The 20319-nt window shown below is 41.7% G+C and overlaps 1 protein-coding gene across 1 annotated transcript in view; it reads left to right on the forward strand.

The window, feature by feature from the left end:
- The window catches only part of EXOC4 (exocyst complex component 4), a 735341-nt gene that overhangs the window by 681093 nt on the left and 33929 nt on the right, over positions 1-20319 (forward strand). The window contains exon 17 of the mRNA XM_035021134.1: positions 615-774. Coding sequence (XP_034877025.1) covers positions 615-774 — 160 coding nt within the window. The remainder of the gene's footprint in view (positions 1-614; positions 775-20319) is intronic.

A 20319-nucleotide genomic window follows, 5' to 3' on the forward strand; every position in this document is an offset into this window, starting at 1 on the left:
TGACTTCAGAAGAGGGAAATCATGAAGGCAGTAAGCTGCTTGTGACTAGCCAGACTAGCTTTAGAGTTCCAGGGGAAGCTTTGAAGAATGGTAACCCACATGCATCAATTTCTTACTGACATATTTTTGCTTGTTAGGTTCCAAATCAATGTTTGAGCCAAAAAGACACCCCTGTCTTTTTTTGTGGGAGGAAGAGGAAACCAAACAGATCATTGTATTTGCATGTGTTGTTCTATGCTTCCAGAACCTCTTTACAGGAAAAAAAGAGTTCCAATGCTCTTCAATAGTTTATAACAACCTGGCATATTTTCTAAGCCCTTGACATGGTGGCTTGAGGTATATATATATGGCAGTGCTGGAGCAATGGATATGTTGCATAAAGCCTCTCCATTTGTAGCTTTTAGGACAATGTATAAATATTCCAAAACTGTTGTAAGATCAGTGGGTGCAGCAACCCTCAGAGATATGTTTTCTTTGGTCATTAAATTTTGTGGAGGATTTGAAGAAAGAAATCCTTCCAAATTCATGTGTAAGTTCAAGCAAGGTGACACTAATCTGTCTTCTCTTCCCCCCTGCTCCCCCCCCCCCGCCACTGCTCTGTGCTGGCCCCTCAGGCCTGGGTCACCTGATCTCCTGCATCCTCATTAATGGTGCCCAGTACTTCAGGCGCATCAGTGAGTCTGGCATCAAGAAGATGTGTAGGAACATCTTTGTCCTGCAGCAGAATTTGACCAACATCACCATGTCGCGGGAGGCAGACCTGGACTTCGCAAGGTAGGAGGAAGGACCAGGCTTGGTCCCTTGTACCAAAGTCAAGATCCCATTGCCTATCAAAATCACTTAGAAAAATGGATTCTTGGTACTTAAAAAGTTAATTTAAGAAAAAATGAAACAATTGGATTTTCATCAGTCTTAGGGAAGGTAATTCTCTACGATTCTATTGGCTGTTTAACCTCCCTTATGCAGGGAGTTTTCCTGTTCTCTAACCTAAGTTCTTCTTACGACAAAACTTCAGTAACTTTCCTATTCTAGAAGTAATATTTGCTCATTGCATAAGATATGTCACATAAAATACAAAAAAAAAAAAATCAATAAACATGACTCATAAGCCTTTCATCTGGAGACTATGACATTTGGTGTAATTTCTCTTGGCCTTGTGCCTCCGCCATGGATACAAGTGAATTTTCATATTATGCATGCATGTAACTTGTCTTTGTACAAAATTGGAACTACGTTAATGTGATTTTATATTTATTTAATTGCATTTTCCCGTATCAGCAACATTCTTTGAAAACCTTATTTTTCCCAAAGCCACTAATAGTTCTTGAAAGGACAGTTGATCCTTGAATGACATGGGTTTGAACAGTGCAGGTCCACTTACATGCAGATTTTTTTCGTACATTACTATTAATGTATTTTCTCTTCCTTATTTTCTTAATGTTTTCTTTTCTCTAGCTTACTTTCTTATTAGAATACAGTATATAATACATATACAAAACGTGTTCATCAACTGTTGATGTTATTAGTACAGCATCTGGTCAACAACAGGCTATTCAGAGTGAAGTTTTGGGGGAGTCAGAAGTTATACATGGATTTGTGATTGTGTGGGAGGTTGACACCCCTACCTTCCCACATTGTTCAAGGGTCCACTTATCACTTTTAATACCTGAACAAATATTCCATGGTATAAGTTAGACATTATTTAATCATTTGCAAATTTGTAAAATTAGGATTTTTTTCCCTTTCTTTCTCTCATAAATAACATATGTTGAATGTATGTTTTCATGAATCTTTTCCTCATCTCTTCTCTCTTTACCAGTTGAAATCCTTCTTCTCTTCTTGTTCTCATTGTGGGGACAGTCGTTACTCATCATCAGCCATGCTCACCCTTCATGTCCTTAAAGGCTCTTCTTTTAAAGACCACTCTTTCTCTTTCCTAGTTTGCTGATCTCAATTTTTAATGTTTCTTTATAATGCACTTTTTCAAGTTTGAAGGGTTGTTTTATTCTCTCTTCATGTGGTCTCAACACTGTATACTTTACTTAAATCATCAGACCTTTGGTACTTCAATGAAAGCTAAAACAGTTTTGAAGAGGATAGGCGATGATTATGGTATCTTGGTATTTTATTGCTGTTTGTACCTTGGTGAATTAGTTCATAAACTCCTTTTTTTTTTTAAAGATTTTATTTATTTATTTGAGAGAGAGAATGAGAGAGAGAGCACATGAGAAGGAGGAAGGTCAGAGGGAGAAGCAGACCCCCTGCTGAGCAGGGAGCCCGATGCGGGACTCGATCCAGGGACTCCAGGATCATGACCTGAGCCGAAGGCAGTCGCTTAACCAACTGAGCCACCCAGGCGCCCCATAAACTCCTTTATGGCTAGGAAGTCTTTTTTTTTTTTTTTTTAAGATTTTATTTATTTATTTAATTGACAGAGCGTGAGAGAGAACACAAGCAAGGGGAGTGGGAGAGGGAGAAGCAGGCTTCCAGCCGAGCAGGGAGCCCGATGTGGGGCTCGATCCCAGGACCCTGGGATCATGACCTGAGCCGAAGGCAGTCGCTTAACCAACTGAGCCACCCAGGCGCCCCGGAAATAATTTGTTTTTAATCCCCCAGAATTCTCCTGCCTAACATTTGTACTTCTGTGTCATTTCATTTGATTTTTGGATTCCTCAAGAAGTTCCAGAAAATTTTGAAACAATTTTTAAGACTTTTCAGGAAATGATGAAATATTACATTACGTTGACAGTTATCAAGACATATATGCTAGGATCTTTGTTTTGATAGCATATAACCATATATCTTCATTTTTAACTTTTCTTCTCCAATCTACCCCTTCATTTGTTGTTCCATTGCTACCCTGTTCCTCTGCTTCTCTGTCCTCCTTCCCGTCTTATTCTTCCTTTGTGCATGTGTGTGTGTGTTGCGTGTTCATTAAATTCCCTGTTTTAGGCTAAATTTGGTAGAAAGCCTTCTTTGCTCAGATTAGGGAAACCAGGTGTGACTGAATGCTACATTTATTTGGTCGCTCTTATGGGGAATGATCTCATTATTGAATTAGTCTATTCATAATAGCATTGACAAGGGGAAGTTAGGAACAGGGAGGCCTGAGGGATACAGAAAAGCATTACTAATTCTCTGAGGAATATAATTCTTAAATTCAATCATCTTTTTTTAAATGATTTTTTTTATTTAGCTGAAATAAGTAAATTAACAGGTTTTGGCAGACAGTATGGGGCCCGAACACGTACTAAAGAAACTAGCAACTGAATAATGAAATGTTGACTGGGCGGTATTGAGGTTGGCATCAGTGGGCTGTGTGCCAACAGTGTTTCTTCAGGAAGTAATTGAATGGCAACTGAGCCGTGCCTTTTATAGTTGGATTTGTGAATGATGTCCAAGGCAGTGGGTGTGGACTGAAATGTGACCACTTGGGAGAGGTACTGCTACTATTGCTCTTTACTCTTTTTTTTTTTTTTAAATTTTATTTATTTATTTGAGAGAGAGAATGAGAGACAGAGAGCATGAGAGGGAGGAGGGTCAGAGGGAGAAGCAGACTCCCCGCCGAGCAGGGAGCCCGATGCGGGACTCGATCCCGGGACTCCAGGATCATGACCTGAGCCGAAGGCAGTCGCTTAACCAACTGAGCCACCCAGGCGCCCCGCTCTTTACTCTTAATGGATTATGAAAGGAAATAGGCAGCATAAATATGTAGCATTAGATGATTCTGTCCTTCCGATCTTGGTTCAGAAGACCTCTCCTTTTTTTTTTTTTTTTTTAAGATTTATTTATAGGGGCGCCTGGGTGGCTCAGTCGTTAAGCGTCTGCCTTCGGCTCAGGTCATGATCCCAGGGTCCTGGGATCGAGCCCCGCATCGGGCTCCCTGCTCCGCGGGAAGCCTGCTTCTCCCTCTCCCACTCCCCCTGCTTGTGTTCCCTCTCTCACTGTGTCTTTCTCTGTCAAATAAATAAATAAAATCTTTAAAAAAAAAAAAAGATTTATTTATATATTTTAGAGAGAGAGAGATCGTGTGGCAGGGAGGGACAGAAGGAGAGGGAGAGAGAATCCCAAGCAGACTCCCTGACTGAGCGGGGAGCCCGACATGGGGCTCAATCTCACAACCCTGAGATCATGACCTGAGCCGGAACCAAGAGTCAGCCGCCTAACCGACTGAGCTACCCAGGCACTCCTCAGAAGACCTTTCCTTATTAGACTTCTGTGTCCCAAGAGACCGAGATGCTTTCTGTTTTCTCAGTGCTGGACCAGAGTAAGTGCTCATCATGTGTCTTGAATGAATGGATAGGTATCCATCAAGGCTTCTTTTGGTGTTGATGAAGGGCTTAGATAATGACAAAGTTTCTGTCTTTAATACCCTGAAAGTTTTAACTAGCTGACATGGGTCAGTGTTCTTACAGGCTTACAAGGAACAGTATCTCCCTAGAGCAGAAAGCATTTTATAAAAGGAACCATATATCCCTACTATTCATTGTCTCTTTCTCCCTCATTTGCTCTTGCTCTCATACGTACAACATACATAGACACACTTTATAGCCTTATTTTTTTCTGTTTCTGTGTTTGGTAGGGACAGGTTTCATGAAATGGGCTCCATCAATTCCACTGAATTTGAAGCTATATAAAATAAATATAACAGCAATACCAAAATAGCCAGAAATAATAGACTGCAGCAGTGTGCCTCAGCGTTCCTTAAGCAGTGTCTAATCAAGCATGGGCAGCATCTGTATTTCCAGCAAATCTCTATAGGAATGTTATCTTCTAATGCAGTAATTAATCACTAGTTGCTATGTGTCAGAAAACTTACTTAACAAGAAGTTGCAAGGCTCTTGTAGTTTTTCACCTCCATAGGCTCCCTGGCCAGTGGAAAATATAACACCCTTTCTGTAATAAAGAGGAACCTGGAGTGATTCAATTTATGTTGATTCTTCTACTTGCAGCATTGCTGTCGATCTCTTTTTCTACACACCTTTACTCTCATCTCCAGTAGGAGGATAAATCTCAGGTGAGCAAAGGATCAGCATAATCTGCATAATCACCAGAATTAGAGAAACCCTGTCCCCCATGATAATGATCTTTGCTATGGTTTTGACCCTTTTGACCCCACTGTACGTTTTCAGATTCAAGACGATACTTTGTCCTGGAAAATGACTGCAGATTAACTAGAAAATGGAAGGGCTTCTTGAGTGGCTTTTTTTAGTTCCTTTCATCAGAAATCATCTTCCCCTGAGCTGCCATGCACTTCTCCAGAACTGAGTCTCTGAAACAACCCAGGAGTCCAGGCACTGCATCACGGGAGAAGTCTGGCTGGGCACTGAAGTCCCCAAAGTGGATCTGACAGTCTTTGTAGTTTAAGTGAAGCCATTATTCAAGTAGATGAGTCCAGAGTTTTCTTCCTAGTTCTTCCCGCTCTCCCCACATTTTCCCTCCAGTATCTCTCTCTCCCTTTACAGTTTCTCCTACATCTCTCCTGCCACCTTATTAGACTTCTTTCTCCTACATCTCTCCTGCCACCTCTAGTTCCTGCTTTCCTCCTTCAAGGCTTCATCTCTCCTCGATTTTTTTCTCATTTTGCTTTTCTTTAGACTGGCATCTCTCATAAATCCGACAAAGATAAGAAATGAAAGCTTAGATTCAGGAAGTGATAAGGGGAGGAGTTCTAACACATAAGAAAGCTTCCTCACCCTTTTAGTCATTCGTTCATTCATTCAACTGATATTTATTGAGTGTGTATTCTCTTTAGGTCCTGCCCTTATGGAATTTACATTATTGTAATTCAGGCAATTAAGACAGACTAATAAATAAGTAAAATATAAAATATCTCAGGTGGTGATATATGCTATGGTGAAAAATCAGGCATGGAAAGGGGAAGAGAGTATGCCAGGGGATAATGAAGGTAACCCACAATTTTGGAGTGGTCACGGAAGCCCTTAATGATATGGTAACATTTGTGGAAAGACCTAAAGGAAGACAGGGAACAAGCCATATGGATATCCAGGGGAAAAGCATACTAGGAAAAGACATGTAAGAGGAAAGAGCCAGAGGGAGAAGTACGCTTGGCATTTAAAGAACAGCAAACTAATGATGTATGGTGATTAACATAATAAAATTTAAAAATAAATAAAAAATAAATAAAAGAAAGAGAAGAAAAACAATAAAGAAAAAAATAAAGAACAGCAGAAAGGCCAGTGTGTTTGGCTGAAGTGAATGAGCAAAAGGAAGAGTCAGAGATGAGGCCACAGGTTTCATCTAAGAAGCTGAGATCTTGAAGACCGTTGCAGTAAATTGGCTTTTACTTGGAGTGAGGTAGGAAGCTATCAGATGGCTTGGAACAGAAGACTGCCATAATGTGACTTACGTTGTAAAGAATCGCTCCTGGCTACTATCTTGTAAGTAGACATTTGGGGAGGGGAGGTTGCAGGCAAGAGCAACAGCAGAAGGAGCTGTCAGGAAACTACTGCAATAACCTAGGGGAAAGATAGTGGTGATTCAAACCAAGATGGCGGCACTGCAGAAAATGAGAAGTGGTCAGATTAGGATATATTTCACAAGTAGAGCTGACAGGATTTGCTGAGGGATTGGAAGTAAACCGGTGACTCCAAGGTTTTTGTTCTGAGCAATTCAAAGGATGGAGTTTTGATTTACTAAAATGAAAATGAGCCAGAAAGGTTGAGTTTGGGGAGGTGGCAATAGGGCAGATAGGAAGGGGGTGGGTATCAAGAGTTTGGGTTTGGAGATACTAAGTTTGAGATGCACATTAGTCATCTGAATAGAAATCATGAAGAGAGAACTGAATGTATATAAATCTGTATTCAGGAAAGACGTCTGGGCTGGAAATAGGAGTTTGGGAATCATCAGCAGGTAGATGGGATTTAAAGCCATGAGATGGAGTGAGAGATGAGATCTTATTGAGAACACAAGCAGAGAAAAAAGAGAAGCCATCCAAGAATTGGGCCTTGGGTAGGTACTCCACTGTTGAGATATTGGAGTGCTGAGGACAAACCAGCAAAGGAACCTGAGAAGGAGCAGGGAAAATAGCAGGAGAGAGGTCTGTGTCCCACAAACAAGTGTTTTAAGAGGAGAGTGTCTTCATCTGTGTCAAATGGTGCTAGTAGATTAAATTAGCTCAGCATAGAGAATTGGGGCACTGGTGGGCCTGACAAGAGGGCTGAAATGCTTTGGTTTGCACTCCTTAATCTTCTCTACACAACTTACCTAGTGCAGAAACAAGCTCTGGGAACAGGCTTCACACTGCTCAATTCTGTGGTAGGGTCTGATGCATTCATGACAAACAAAAAATGCAATTAGAGTGTTTCTGGTGTGATATATAGAAGACCAAATAGGCACCCTCTCTTTTCTCATCAAATGGCTACTAAGAAAGCCCTGCTCTTCCCAGCATATTTATTCAACATGTGTTTCCCATGATGAAGAGAAGTTGTGATGTCTCTTAGAAGGACTCTGAATGGTTTTATTTTTAAGGAAGGGCAGTCTCTGCTCCTCCGTGCCCCACCCCTCCCTTCTCCAGCCGTAGACCCCCTTCCAGCAACTCTGGTTTAGCTTTGGAGCTGTTCTATATATATTTACTTAACCAGTAAAGCCCTGTATCTTCTATGTGTAATACACATACATAGGAACATCTTCACGGTAGCCAACAGAAAAATCCCACTGGTAAAGAAGGAACCATTTGGAATCTGGGAACCAAACGAGAAAGAAATCTTTCCATTTTAACCTCTCTGATTCCTCTTTGAGGCTAACTGTTAAGGTGCCTTCCTCCAGGTGACAGACTGAGTGACTAGATTCAGCCTAGAGACTGAATATGTATCAGTTCAGATCTGTGTTCCATCCTTGACCTTGTGCTGTATCTAAGGCCAAGAATGATCAAGAATGATCTCTGGCATGGCTGAGAATGCTGAATTTTCTTCCAAGGCGGCTGTTTAGGCCCATGTTTTATACTTACATCTGTGCAGGGGGGACTTTGGGTTGGAAATATGTAACTGTTTTAGTTCCCCCAATCCATCAGGGAGGTAGGAGATCAAGGCAGAATTTTTGGAGGAGGTGATGCTTCATATTAATCTGAAACAGAGTTATCCAGGGTGGAGAGGGAGCCATTTGGAACAGAGAGGGCAGTTCAGGGTGACTGGGGCAGATGCTTGAGGAGGGGAGTGGTAGAAGATGCTTGTCGGGGAAATGTTAAGGTGTTCGGACTTTATCCTATAGAGTAAATGGAGTCAATGGAAGAGGAAGATGGCAGATCTGTATTCTAAGTAGGTTACGTGAGCAGCTAGGTGGGAAATGGATAGGAGGATGATAAACCTCAGGCCTTGCAGACCAAGTGGAAGGTGATTGTCAAGATGGTATAGGGCCTGAACCAGGTCCGCACTGGGGGAGATGGAGGACACGCAGTTGAGAAACACGTAGGAGCTAAAATTGGCAGGATGTGACTGCCATCAGGGAGTGACTGACTATGAGAATAAAGAAAAAGGAATCGGGGTACTTTCTGACATGGGTATCTACGTGGGTCCTAGGAGCACCCTTCCATTTGCCAGATAGGATGCTGCCCAATTCAGAAATCATTGAAAAGGCCAATTAGATATTTTTTTTTTAAAAGATAAGCCTCCAGGAGGAGGGGGAGGGAGGTTTGATGGAGATCATCAGTGGATGTGACGAGTGTAAGTTGCCTGTGAGATTTCCAAGTGGAGATGTCTAACATGCAACCAGACATGTGAGCTAGAAGCCGGGGGTGGGAGGAGCTGAAACAGATGTGGGGACTCATCAGCCTCGGGCTGTGGTTTGAAACCATTGGAGGGAATCGGCACTGTGGACAGAGGAACGTGCCCTGGGGAACACCAGCAGGTAAAGGCCATAAGAGGATAGGGAAGGTACAAGAGCGGAAAAGGACCGGGCATGAATGTGCTGCCTGCACAGAAATGGTCCTTTCCCCATGAATTGATGTAGCACCTTTCTTACCAGTAAATGAAAGCATCTTCCCATTTTAACCTCTGTGACGACTCTTTGAGGCAAACTGTTAAGGTGCCTTCCTCCAGGTGACAGACTGAGTGACTAGATTCAGCCTAGAGACTGAATATATATCAGTTCAGATCTGTGTTCCAGCCTTGACCTTGTGCTGTATCTAAGGCCAAGAATGATCTCTGGCATGGCTGAGCATGTTGAATTTTCTTCCAATGTTTAGGCCGACTTCTTTCCCCCAAACCTCTTGCACCAGGAACAGCCCTTTGGTTTTCTGCAGGAAAGGTATGGGTTTTCCTCTTTGGACTGACCAGGGTGTAGCCTGACAGGAATTAGCAATGACATGCTGCCATCTACTGGAAACACCCACAGACATCCAGACAGATGAATATCTCTGGTCCCCTGAATCCCCATCACTCACGGGAATCGAGAGTGGGTACTGCCTCTAAAGTAGGCTTTGGAGGTGATTCGGCTGAAAATAGGAAATGCCCCCACCTATTAAATAAAATGTCATTTGATTGCCAGAAGAGCAATTCTGTTTCTGAAAAATTACATATATTTTTTTTTTCATATTCTTTTCTCTGCTTATTTTTTTCCCACATTTTTTGTGCCATTGGTCTTAGCTGCTTCTCCAGTCCTGGAATAACCTATCCCTTTTCTCAAACCTTTACCTGTAAAACTCCAGATTTTTGACTCAAGATTATTAATCATGTGGATTTATTTAGGAGATATTAGTCTGCTACCAAAATTCTTTTAATGGTGGTACCCCCTAAAAATTCTGTTATAGCTCTTGAATTTAATGGTTATACAAAGCTAGCCCTGACTTTCCTGGGGGCCACAGTAAATTGGGAAATATGATGGGTTAAATAGCTTTTGCTGCCGGGTAGAAGGAAATATACCCATTAATAAAATTTAATAATAAAACAAAATTTGTATGCTTGATCTCTGAGAAAATTTTCTTTAAAATTTTGTGTAAGTAGATTTAAATAATATTACATCTCCCTAATTAACTTCATTTGACCTTGCTACGCTGTTTCTGACCATCCCTCTTTCTACTGATCTACTTTTTCTGTGTTTATTGCACTCATAGTAGGTTCCATACCTTCTAGCAATTAACTGATCACTAATTGTTTAATGGGGGCTCTTTATCCCCCATAGAGTACCCCCAAAAATGAGTATTTATAAAGCTCTTAAAAATAATACCTGTCCATACTGATGTTTGATTGGTCATATCTTATATGTAAGGCTTTAAGTAAGAATTCTTTTGATTATGCTCAATTAGTGTCACCATACCTTATACATATATCATGTCAATGTATAATTTAGGGGTCCTCAAGATTCTTGGCAGATAGTTGCAGTCTTCCCTTTGTGGCACATGTTCTGGAATTGGAATGATTCTGAGATTAGCATGGATGACAAGGCGGTATTATTTCCAATAAAGATCCCAAGGACTGGAAATCAGAAGTGACTTGCCCAAAATCTCTCATCAAATTGTGCTATTTATATACCCTGCACTACCTCTGTAGTCGTCACAGTTAGGAAATTAAATTAATTCACCCAGCGAGGCCATTTTTCTGCCAGGAAATGATTTTGCTGAAAAGGTATGTACTAAAAAGATATGAAGCTTGTTCTTGACTCAAGCCCAAGAATGATCATTTACTGACTTTATTAGAATTCTTACTGAAAAACTTGAGGCTGGAAGCTGACCTTTCTTGTTTTCCAAATGAAGATATAGTGTTTAATTTGGGTGCTTAAACGTAGGAAACAGGCGCATTTGCTATAGCTATGAAAACAGAGCCACGACCTCAGACAAACCATATCAAGGCCAGACTTCCTCCCAGCGCCTTTCTCATTAGACGGTTCTTATGACTAGTTACCATAATTGTGTTTTGTTTTTGGTTTTTGGGTGGGATTTTTTTTCCCCTGTACTGCTCTGTTACAGCAATCTAAAATGTTTATGAATGTGATTTGCGTTTCAGAGTGTTTGATAAATATGAATTTCCATGTATGTTTCATAGAGCATCCTTAGCTAAATATATGTACATTACCAAGAAGTAAACATGTGCCTAGACTTCTGACTCCACCCTACTTTCACCGAAACAAGGACAGCTTCTAGAAGACAACCAACTTGAGTATAAACTACCTACAGGCCTAAATCACTTCCTTGCAGTGATGGTATAAGAGCAAGTATTATTACTGTTATATAATTGATCTCAGGACATGAGATGAACCATAAGAAGTGCTTTGCCTATACTTGTTCACTGAATCCTCCCTGCAACCCTAGGTGAATCTCTATGTAATTATTATGACCTCGTTTTCAGGATGAAAAAAACTAAAGCTTAAAGAGGCTAAGCAAGGGCTCTTGGGTGGCTCAGTTGGTTAAGCGACTGCCTTCAGCTCAGGTCATGATCCTGGAGTCCGGGGATCGAGTCCCGCATCGGGCTCCCTGCTCGGCAGGGAGTCTGCTTCTCCCTCTGACCCTCCTCCCTCTCATGCTCTCTGTCTCTCATTCTCTCTGTCTCAAATAAATAAATAAATAAATAAATCTTTAAAAAAAAAAAAAGAGGCTAAGCAAATTCTCAGTTTACATGATAAGAGTTTTAGGATTCAAACTTAGGTCAGTCCAACATGTGAAATCTTAGCCATGTGAAATCAGGGTTCTCATTTGGTAAATATTGGGTCTCTGTTTGCTTTGTTTAATTAAAATATGATTTCATTTTTCAATTAGGCTCTTAGCTCTCAAACGTTTTCTTTTCCTTTATTTTTTCTGGTTGTCTTTCCCGCTTGACTTCCGTCAAGCTCTGGTCTCTGGCACTTTTAATTAGCTTTAATTAGCAGTTTCACTGTAGAGGGCTCTGCAGACCCCTCCTGTGCCGGAATGTGTGAGGGAGGGTTGGTTTTGCTTAGCCATTTGGTACTCAGTACTGCGCTTTGTTGGTCTGTCCCCCTTCCAAGCAACTGTCCTGGAGCAATACCACTTGACATTCAAGAACACTCTCTCATGGGGCACCTGGGTGGTTCAGTCGATTGTTAAGTGTCCGACTCTTGACTTCAGCTCAGGTCACAATCTCAGGGTTGTGAGATGGAGCCCCGCTGTTGTATCAGGCTCTGCACTCAGCAGGGAGTCTGCTTCAGATTCTCTCCCTCCATCTCTCCCCACCCCCCACCCACATGTATGCTCGCTCGCGTGCTCTCTCTCTCAAATAAATAAATCTTTTTTTTTTTTAAGATCTTATTTATTTATTTGACACAGAGAGAGAGAGGGAACACAAGCAGGGGGAGTGGGAGAGGGAGAAACAGGCTCTCCACTGAGCAGGGAGCCCAATGCGGGGCTCAATCCCAGGACCCTGGGACCATGCATGACCTGAGCAGAAGGCAGACACTTAATTACTGAGCCACCCAGGCACCCCTAAAGTAAATAAATCTTAAAAAAGAATAATCTCTCAGAACCATACCACAAATTAGAACTAGCACATGATCATATCATGGGTAAACTCTATCACTGATCCCAAGTACATACAGCTATACTCTTAAAACACCAAGCAGATTAACCAGGTGGTTCTCAAAGGCTAGATGGTATAAGAATTTTGTAGGGGACTTCTTTTAAGTGGAATTCTTTGACTCCATCCCTAAAAATTCAAATCTAGAAGGTTGAGGTTGGGAGAGTGGGGAGCAGGAATCTGCAGTTTACTTAGCAAGTGTCCAGGAGAGCCTGATGCAGGTAGCTCTTGGATGCTCTTAGAGAAATGCCGGCCTACTCTATGTTCTTTGAGATTCACGGTAGGCCATTTCTCTCTCAGCCCCTTATTCTCCTTTAGTCCCCCACTTTCCTTCTTCCTCTTGCTGCGGGCAGTGAAAGTAAAACTTGCCTGAAAGCCCTTTTCTGGACTAAGTGGACCCATTAGCATCACCCCTCAGGGCAGTCACCGTGATGGTGATGATGATGATGACTATTTTGAGGCAGAATCAAACTGTGTTCTTGGAAGTTTGGGGGTAAACTAGTACTTCACTGATGTAGTAAAAGGCCAATAAACAGATTCAATCCATGATTGTGGTATAAACTTGGACAAGTGACTTCAGTTCTCTTCACTGAAGTTGCCTTATCTAAAAATAAGGCTCTGAGTAGAAGGTCCGCTCTAGATATGACCCGCCCAGAGTTGCACGAGGTAGAGCCAGAGATGGGGCTCAGAGGTCGAGCGCCACCTCGGCCACCAGCTCTCAGAAGATGCTGTTACAGGAAAGGTTTTTGAAAGGAAGCAAAGTAACTTCCATCTAATTCCGTAAAGGTCCTGTAAAGATTTCTCAGATACCCAGTACGTAACAGGCACTTTTAATATTTGATGACTGGGTGGACAGATTAATGCATGTGTATATATGAATGAAGACAGAAAGAGCGGAGCCCAGTCTCTTCCAGTCAAGCTTGCAGTTGCGGCATTTGCTCACCACACCTCCCGGAGAGTAAGACAGACAGAAGCTGGCTACTGCTTTTGCATGACCTATAAACGTCCTATAAGGCTCTGAACGGTAATTCAAAAAATAAACATGTAGGTGCTCAAAAATATAAATGTCACATCTGCTGTAGCTCTTCATCTCCTTTGCCTTGCTGTGGTTTTCCAGTTGATGGAAAGGTTTTATTCAGATCAGCCATTTCACTTTTTCCTGGAGGCACTCTTAATCTTTGTGTTCTAACCTTTAAAGATCTAGGCTTTCGGTTGCTGCTGTAATGATTTCCATTGCTGGCATCTACATGTTTAAATTCCTCCAAAGAATTGCCCACCTCCGATTTTGCTCAATTGCAGATGGAATCTAATGAGAGAGAACGAGTCAGGGTAGGAGAGGCCAGCTCTTGATTGACTTCTCTCTCTCTCTCTCTCTCTCTCTCTCTCTCTCTCTCTCGATACCCGGGTCAGGGGAAGGAGTGGATCCGTGGCCTCCACTCTCCCACAAGCAATAGCACCCCATCTCCTCTTCCTTGCAGCAATCTCGTTCACAAAGACGCTGACGGAACATTTCGGGAGTACTGAGGACAGAGGAAGGAGCGGTTGGGGATTTTTAGCGGCTGGAGCATTATTGACAACATTAAAGGCTTCGTGGATATGTTAGAGCAGAAATTAATTACAGCCCAGTTCCCCCATTTCTCCCTTAGGTGACAGTCTTCTGTCGATGTGTGCCGCCGTGCAAGTAATAATAGGTTTCAAATGTTTGTGAAAAACATAAAGTAATTGCTTGCTGTGATAAATCAGTCGTCTGAAGTTTCAGCTTCGCTCCGCTCCACGTACATGGCAGTGGGTCTGCTTCTTTTGTTAACTTTAATTATATAGCATAGGAACTTTTTTATTTTTCAATTTTCAGAAATTTTCCCTTTTTCTTTTCTTGGTTTCCTAGTTCTCCAGGGATGAAAGTATTGAAATGATAATGACACATAACTAACATTTGAACAAGGGAAGCGTATGTCTGGCAGGGAGCTGATTGCCTTAGTTAAGTTTTGTAGCTATTGGCTATTAGCTATTTGCCAGTTTCTCTAGTGAGCTTTAAATATTTACTGTTTGTGGTGCAGAGGGAAAGAATGTGCTCTTGGGCATTCTGAGCTTCCGTCTCACCAATAGCATATGTTTAAATTACGGGCCCTGAAGCCAAAGAGCCTCTAATAGTTCTTTTCTCTTTTTTTAAATTAAAAAAAAGAAAGAAAGAAAGAAAGAAGGAAAAGTTTCCAATAAAATCTGCAGCTCCTTTCCTGGGGTCCCTTTCTTCGGTAGGGCCTGTGCAGATCTGCTTGGATGACACTGACCCCTTTGTTAGCTCACCTGTAGAATAAGAGAGAAATTTCCTTTTGACAACCATTGTAAAAGAGGTCCTTACCCAAGCAGATACAGTAGTGAGGACCATATCCTGGTCAGCATGACACATTATCACAGGTAGATATCTTACTGTTAGCACTAAGGCTGGCTCACCCCGGAGAGGTGAACTATACATATACGTGTTCATACCTCTTTTTAACTCCTATAGTATTAATATTAAGTTCTTCTATTCTGTCAAATCTATTTTGTCCATTCCTGACCAGTGAGCCATCATAAATCCTAACTTCAAAGGTTTGCTTAATCTCCTGGATCAAGCTATCCCTTACTTAGAACAGTAAGTTTTTCCCTTTCCAATATTAATCTCTCTCTTCAAACTATCATTTATATTTAGAACCAAATAGAAGAGCAGTAAGAATTGGTTGTCTCATTATTTATCTTATTTATTAATTGGTTGTCTGTTGGATAATTCTTCTGTATGGAAAATCATACTTACTGGGACTTCTGAGCTTTTTCATTGCAATGATCATTGGTGTTCATGACTTTTGTCCCTGAGACTGGAAGATCCCATCCATCATCAAAGAATACTATTGCATTTAGTATAGTTTTAGCATTATGTCCATTTTACTGTATTCTGTCTATTAAAAACTGGTGGCAATATGATATCTCAGTTTAAGCCAGAATCTCTGATTACAACTGTAACCCCTTATTTTCTTCCCGTGCTGCATCGTGGAGTTTTTAAAGCACTATAATTCTGTCATAGCATTTGAGTTTTCCACATGTAAGTAAGACGAGGTAGTAACAACAAACTGCTTAAAATATTTTTTATTCTATTATTGGTAACATTATTGCCAATAACTACCATGTATTGAGCACATACTTTGTGTAAGGCACTCCACTTATGTGATGTACACACATTATCTTATGTAATCCTCATAATAACCTAGTGTGCTTAGGTATTAGCATTTTCACTTTACAAATGGGAACACGGAGTCTGAAAGATTAAGTAGCCCAAGATCTACACAACTAGCAACTGACAGAACCATGATTCAAAGCCAGATCTATCTGCATTTTAGCTATTGTTCTATACAGCTCATGACAATGTAATGCATTAGTATTTCAAGACGATACACCACAGCCTTGGTGATTTTATAGACGCTATTAAATGGTGATGACGGGGTGTTCTTCGTTGAAAGGGCTTCAAGGAGGGATAATAATTTTTTATCTTCCCTGCAAGAAATTGAAAGGAGATGTTGTTTTGTAGGCCTGTGGGAGTAAACAAAAGGAGGCCAAAAAGGTTTTGAGAGAGGATTTTGGCAGAGCACCTAATGCCTCTCTAGGAATGACCACAGTTATTGCTAGGCCCAACAGAGGCAGGAGGGCCGTAGGACCTCTGAGAGCTGGCACACGGAAGCATTAGAGAGTGTCCAGGTCAGGGAGGAAGGCTGAACCAGACAGCACAGGGAGATGGGAGTCACGGCCAAGTGCAAACCCTAATTCCCCAAGTATCAGAACACCTACATGTGGTGGCAATACAATGAGTAATGAAATGAAATGGTCTTAAATAGCTTTTAAGAAGCTATTATGGGTTTTCGATGAATTTTACATATTCAGAAAGGAGGGGAAAGCAAGACGATATGTGTTCTTGTTCTATCAATAGAAAACCCAGTCATTTTAAAGATTTCATTTACTTATTTAGAGAGAGAGAACACGGGTGGGAGGTGAGGAGCGGAGGGAGAGAGAGAATCCCAAGCAGGCGCAGAGGCCAGCGCGAGGCTCAGTCCCACAACCTGAGCCAAAATCAAGAGTTGGACACCCAACTGAATGAGCCACCCAGGTGCCCCAAACCCAGTCATTTTAAAAGAAAAATAAAAGGAGTGATTTATGATTGACATTTGTCATTTTTTGACCACTTAGCTTCTAAATCTCCTCCTGTGTTTAGAGAATTCTCCGCAACATGGTCTTGAAGGGACACAGAGCCCATCTTCCATCATAAAAACACCAAGTCCAGGCTTGCTTCCTGTATGGGGACCCATCGTATACCAGCCAATCCAGACGCACCTACTCCGGACTAATCAGGGAGCTAGGGCCTCCAGGTTCAGGGCTAACGGAGAATTGTATCAGGTGGCATCGGCAGCAGTGGCCATGGCATAGTCAATATCCGGTCCTGCCAGATGTTGTTTTGTGTTTAGCCGCCGCAGCAATGGTAGCTTTGTCCAACTGTCTTTGCAGAGTGATTCTGGCGTGCTCATGGCCATGATCTCAACTGCCGCCTAACTTGGCTTATTCCTGCTCGCTTTCCAAGTCTGAGTCTCCTGTCTTCCTGGCTCACCTATGAATTACCCAGTATCCTTTCAGTAATTCCTTCTCTGCAACTTACAGCCTTGATTGTTACACACATATACATGGTAAAATCTAGTGAATCTCGTAAATTTTAGCTTTTAATTCTTTCAGTCCTCAGCAAAGCTCAGTTTTACATTATTACTCATTACTATTGAAGTTTTAATGTCAACTTTGATTATTACTGATCACTAATAAAGTTTTTACATAAAGTTATACAATATCTCTTTATCTTGGCTAATTCTATAGTATACTTAAATATCCATCAATAAGTTTTAATTTTTAAAGAGAAAACAAAATTGGCTGGTTTGCATGCCCTGAGGCTTGGCTCGCATAGCTGAGAAAACTTAATTATCAGTTTTATACATTTGTTTCCATTATCTATTGCTATATAATGAGTCATCCCCAAACATTAGTACCAAGCACAACAACCATGACAATAGTTCTATTGATTTAGCAGATGGACTGGGGCTCAGCTGTACAGTTCTTCTGCTGGATTGCCTTAGGATGTCTCCCATGGCTGTAAGATAATGGCAGCTTGACCTGGAACGTCCAAGCTATCTTGTCTACATGTGACTGGTGGGGATCGCTGGAAGCCTGGGCTCAGCTGTGGTGTTGGGATGACTAGCTCCCTCTCTTTCTCTCTTCATTTAGTCTGAGAGATTCTACCTTCCACATAACTCTTCCACGTGGTTTCTCCATCACAGTAGTCATACTTCTCACATGGTGACTTAGGGCTCCCAAAAGCATGAAAGTGAAAGCTGCCAGGCCTTTTTTAAGGCTTGGACACAGAACTAGCACAGTATCACTTCTGCGACATTCTATCAGTTAAAGCAAGTCACTGGGCTAGCCCACATTTAGTGTAGGAGGGGACTACATGGAAGGCATGGTTCATAGGGGTTACCTTGGGGATTTAGCTACCCTATGTCTAAATTTAGACTGCAGATTAAATGTTCAGTGCCAGGTAGAGTAGGCATCCAGTGTATTTGTCAGGATTATTTCCGTTGCAAGGAACAGAAACCAAATCCAAACTAGCTTATGCAAAAAAAAAAAAAAGAGAGAGAGAGAGAGAGAGAATTTACTGAATCATGAAACTGGGATATTTAAGAGGTGATTGGTTTTAGACATAGTTTTGTCCAAGGATTCAAACCATATCAACAGGACTCAGTTTTTTTTTTGTCCACCAGACTCTTGGTTCCATTTGCATCTGCTTGGCTTTATTATTATATAGCCTATCTCCCCATGTGGCCAAAACAGTAGCCCCAAACTAATATCAGACTTGTAGCAGGAAATGTTAGGGAAAGAAACCCTCTCGCTTTCAAAATCCATACGGCAAATTTCCTGGAGGGACTCTAACAGCCCTGTCCTTCTACGAGCCAATTGCTGTGGCCGGGAAGAACGGGCGTTCTGGTTGGACAGTCCACATCATGTGTCCACACCTGTTGTGAAGGGCTGAGCAGTCCGACCCAGACTCATAGAAAGTGTTCCAGAGAAAAGGAAAGCTTCTGTTACCAAAAGAAGTGGGATGGGTCCTGGAAAAATAAAAACAAGATACAGTTACTATAGCCAATAACAGTGTACTGAATGAATAAAAAAAAATTTTTTTTTAAGATTTTTTTTTTTTTTAATTCATGAGAGACAGAGCGAGAGAGAAAGGCAGAGGGAGAAGCAGGCTCCCAAGGAGCAGGGAGCCCGATGCGGGACTCGATCCCAGGACCCTGGGATCATGACCTGAGCCGAAGGCAGACGCTCAACCATCTGAGCCACCCAGGCGCCCCTGAATGAATAAAATTTAATAAGTGAATGGCATAGGCAGTACTGAGTTTATTAGGTGCCAAAGGAGATAGACACTTAAAAATTATTTTATGGAAAGAGCTAGATGGAAGTGCTGCTAGGACACTATTCAGAGTGGGTTGAAAGAGAGAAAAAACGCAGTTTTGAGCTATACTTTGAGAGAGGCGAGATTTAGGAGGAGGAGGATATTATAGACAGAGAAAAGGTTACTTTCTCCAGAACCAAAAGCAATTAAAGATAGAGAAGTTTCCAAAGTCTAATTTTTGGATGCAGCTTCTCTCCTTAAACTGTACCTTTAAGAAAATCAGGAGCTTGGTTACTACAGTGTGTTGTACCATTTAGTTTCTAATTTAGTTGGATCTGAAGAAGTGTTTTGTAACCCTGAATGTGACACCTGGGTGTCTCAAGTGTTTAAGGGGCTCCTACAAAAATAAAGTTCCAAGGTGACTGTCATCAAAGGGTTAAAAGAAAAGCCTTTTGAAAATATATATTCACTTGTCCTCTGTCATTTTGATTAACAATAGATGCTGAATTACCAGAAATAATAGTAATCTGCATTTCTGTATTTATAGCCTTCCTGTGAGGCTGAAGGTTTCCCTGAATGTAAATTAATTAGCTCTTCCCTGGTGCCCCAAGGAGGAAAGGAACGCAAGCCCAGCTCCCTCCCCATGCCCTGTCTGAAAACCAATTGGGGTGGGGGCGGGGGGTGAGGATGGGTTGGGGGAGTGTATGAGGAGAGAAAGAGCAAAACTGACCTGGCTGAACTAACTATAGTTTCCTTGAGACTGGCAAAAGGAGAAAGCAGTAGAAGGCAGAAATGAGTTTAGAATTTCCTCAATAGGAGTCCCAGTTGGCTCTCAGATTACTTATATCATATTGTCTTCATAGAAACCTAAGAAGTCTTCATTAGTGAGGACTCTGTCCCCTTCCTTTAACAGGCAGGAAACTGGCCGAGAGAGATGGAGACACTGGCCAGTGAGAGATTCTGGTAGGACTAGAACTCAGATTTCCTGACTCCTTGGTCGGGAGTCCCCCTTCCCCACCCCACACCCCAGGACTCAGGGCCTTCTATAGGCTGATGTCAACTTTCCCAGCGTTCACATTCCCATTGGAAGCAGTGCTGTCCTCGGGCAATGGCAGGCAATCTCAGGAAAAGAAGTATCATCATCTTCGTGCGGTTTGAACCCCTCCCCCCAGTTTCTTTTACAATTCGAGGGGTATCTTGTTAACCCCACTCCCCATAGTGTTTGCCTTCTCTAAGACTAGAATAATATTGCTGCTAGACACTTCTTTATAAACAGAAGTTATGTGATAATAATTATGACTTCTGTTCACTATCTGCACGTACTCAGATCCTTGTTATTAAGTAAATACAGAAAGATTACTCGTTTTATTAGCTTTTGATATTGAT

The sequence above is a fragment of the Mirounga leonina genome, unplaced genomic scaffold (genome assembly GCF_011800145.1).
Source record: "Mirounga leonina isolate KUSES-001 unplaced genomic scaffold, KU_Mleo_1.0 Mir_174, whole genome shotgun sequence".
Taxonomy (NCBI): domain Eukaryota; kingdom Metazoa; phylum Chordata; class Mammalia; order Carnivora; family Phocidae; genus Mirounga; species Mirounga leonina.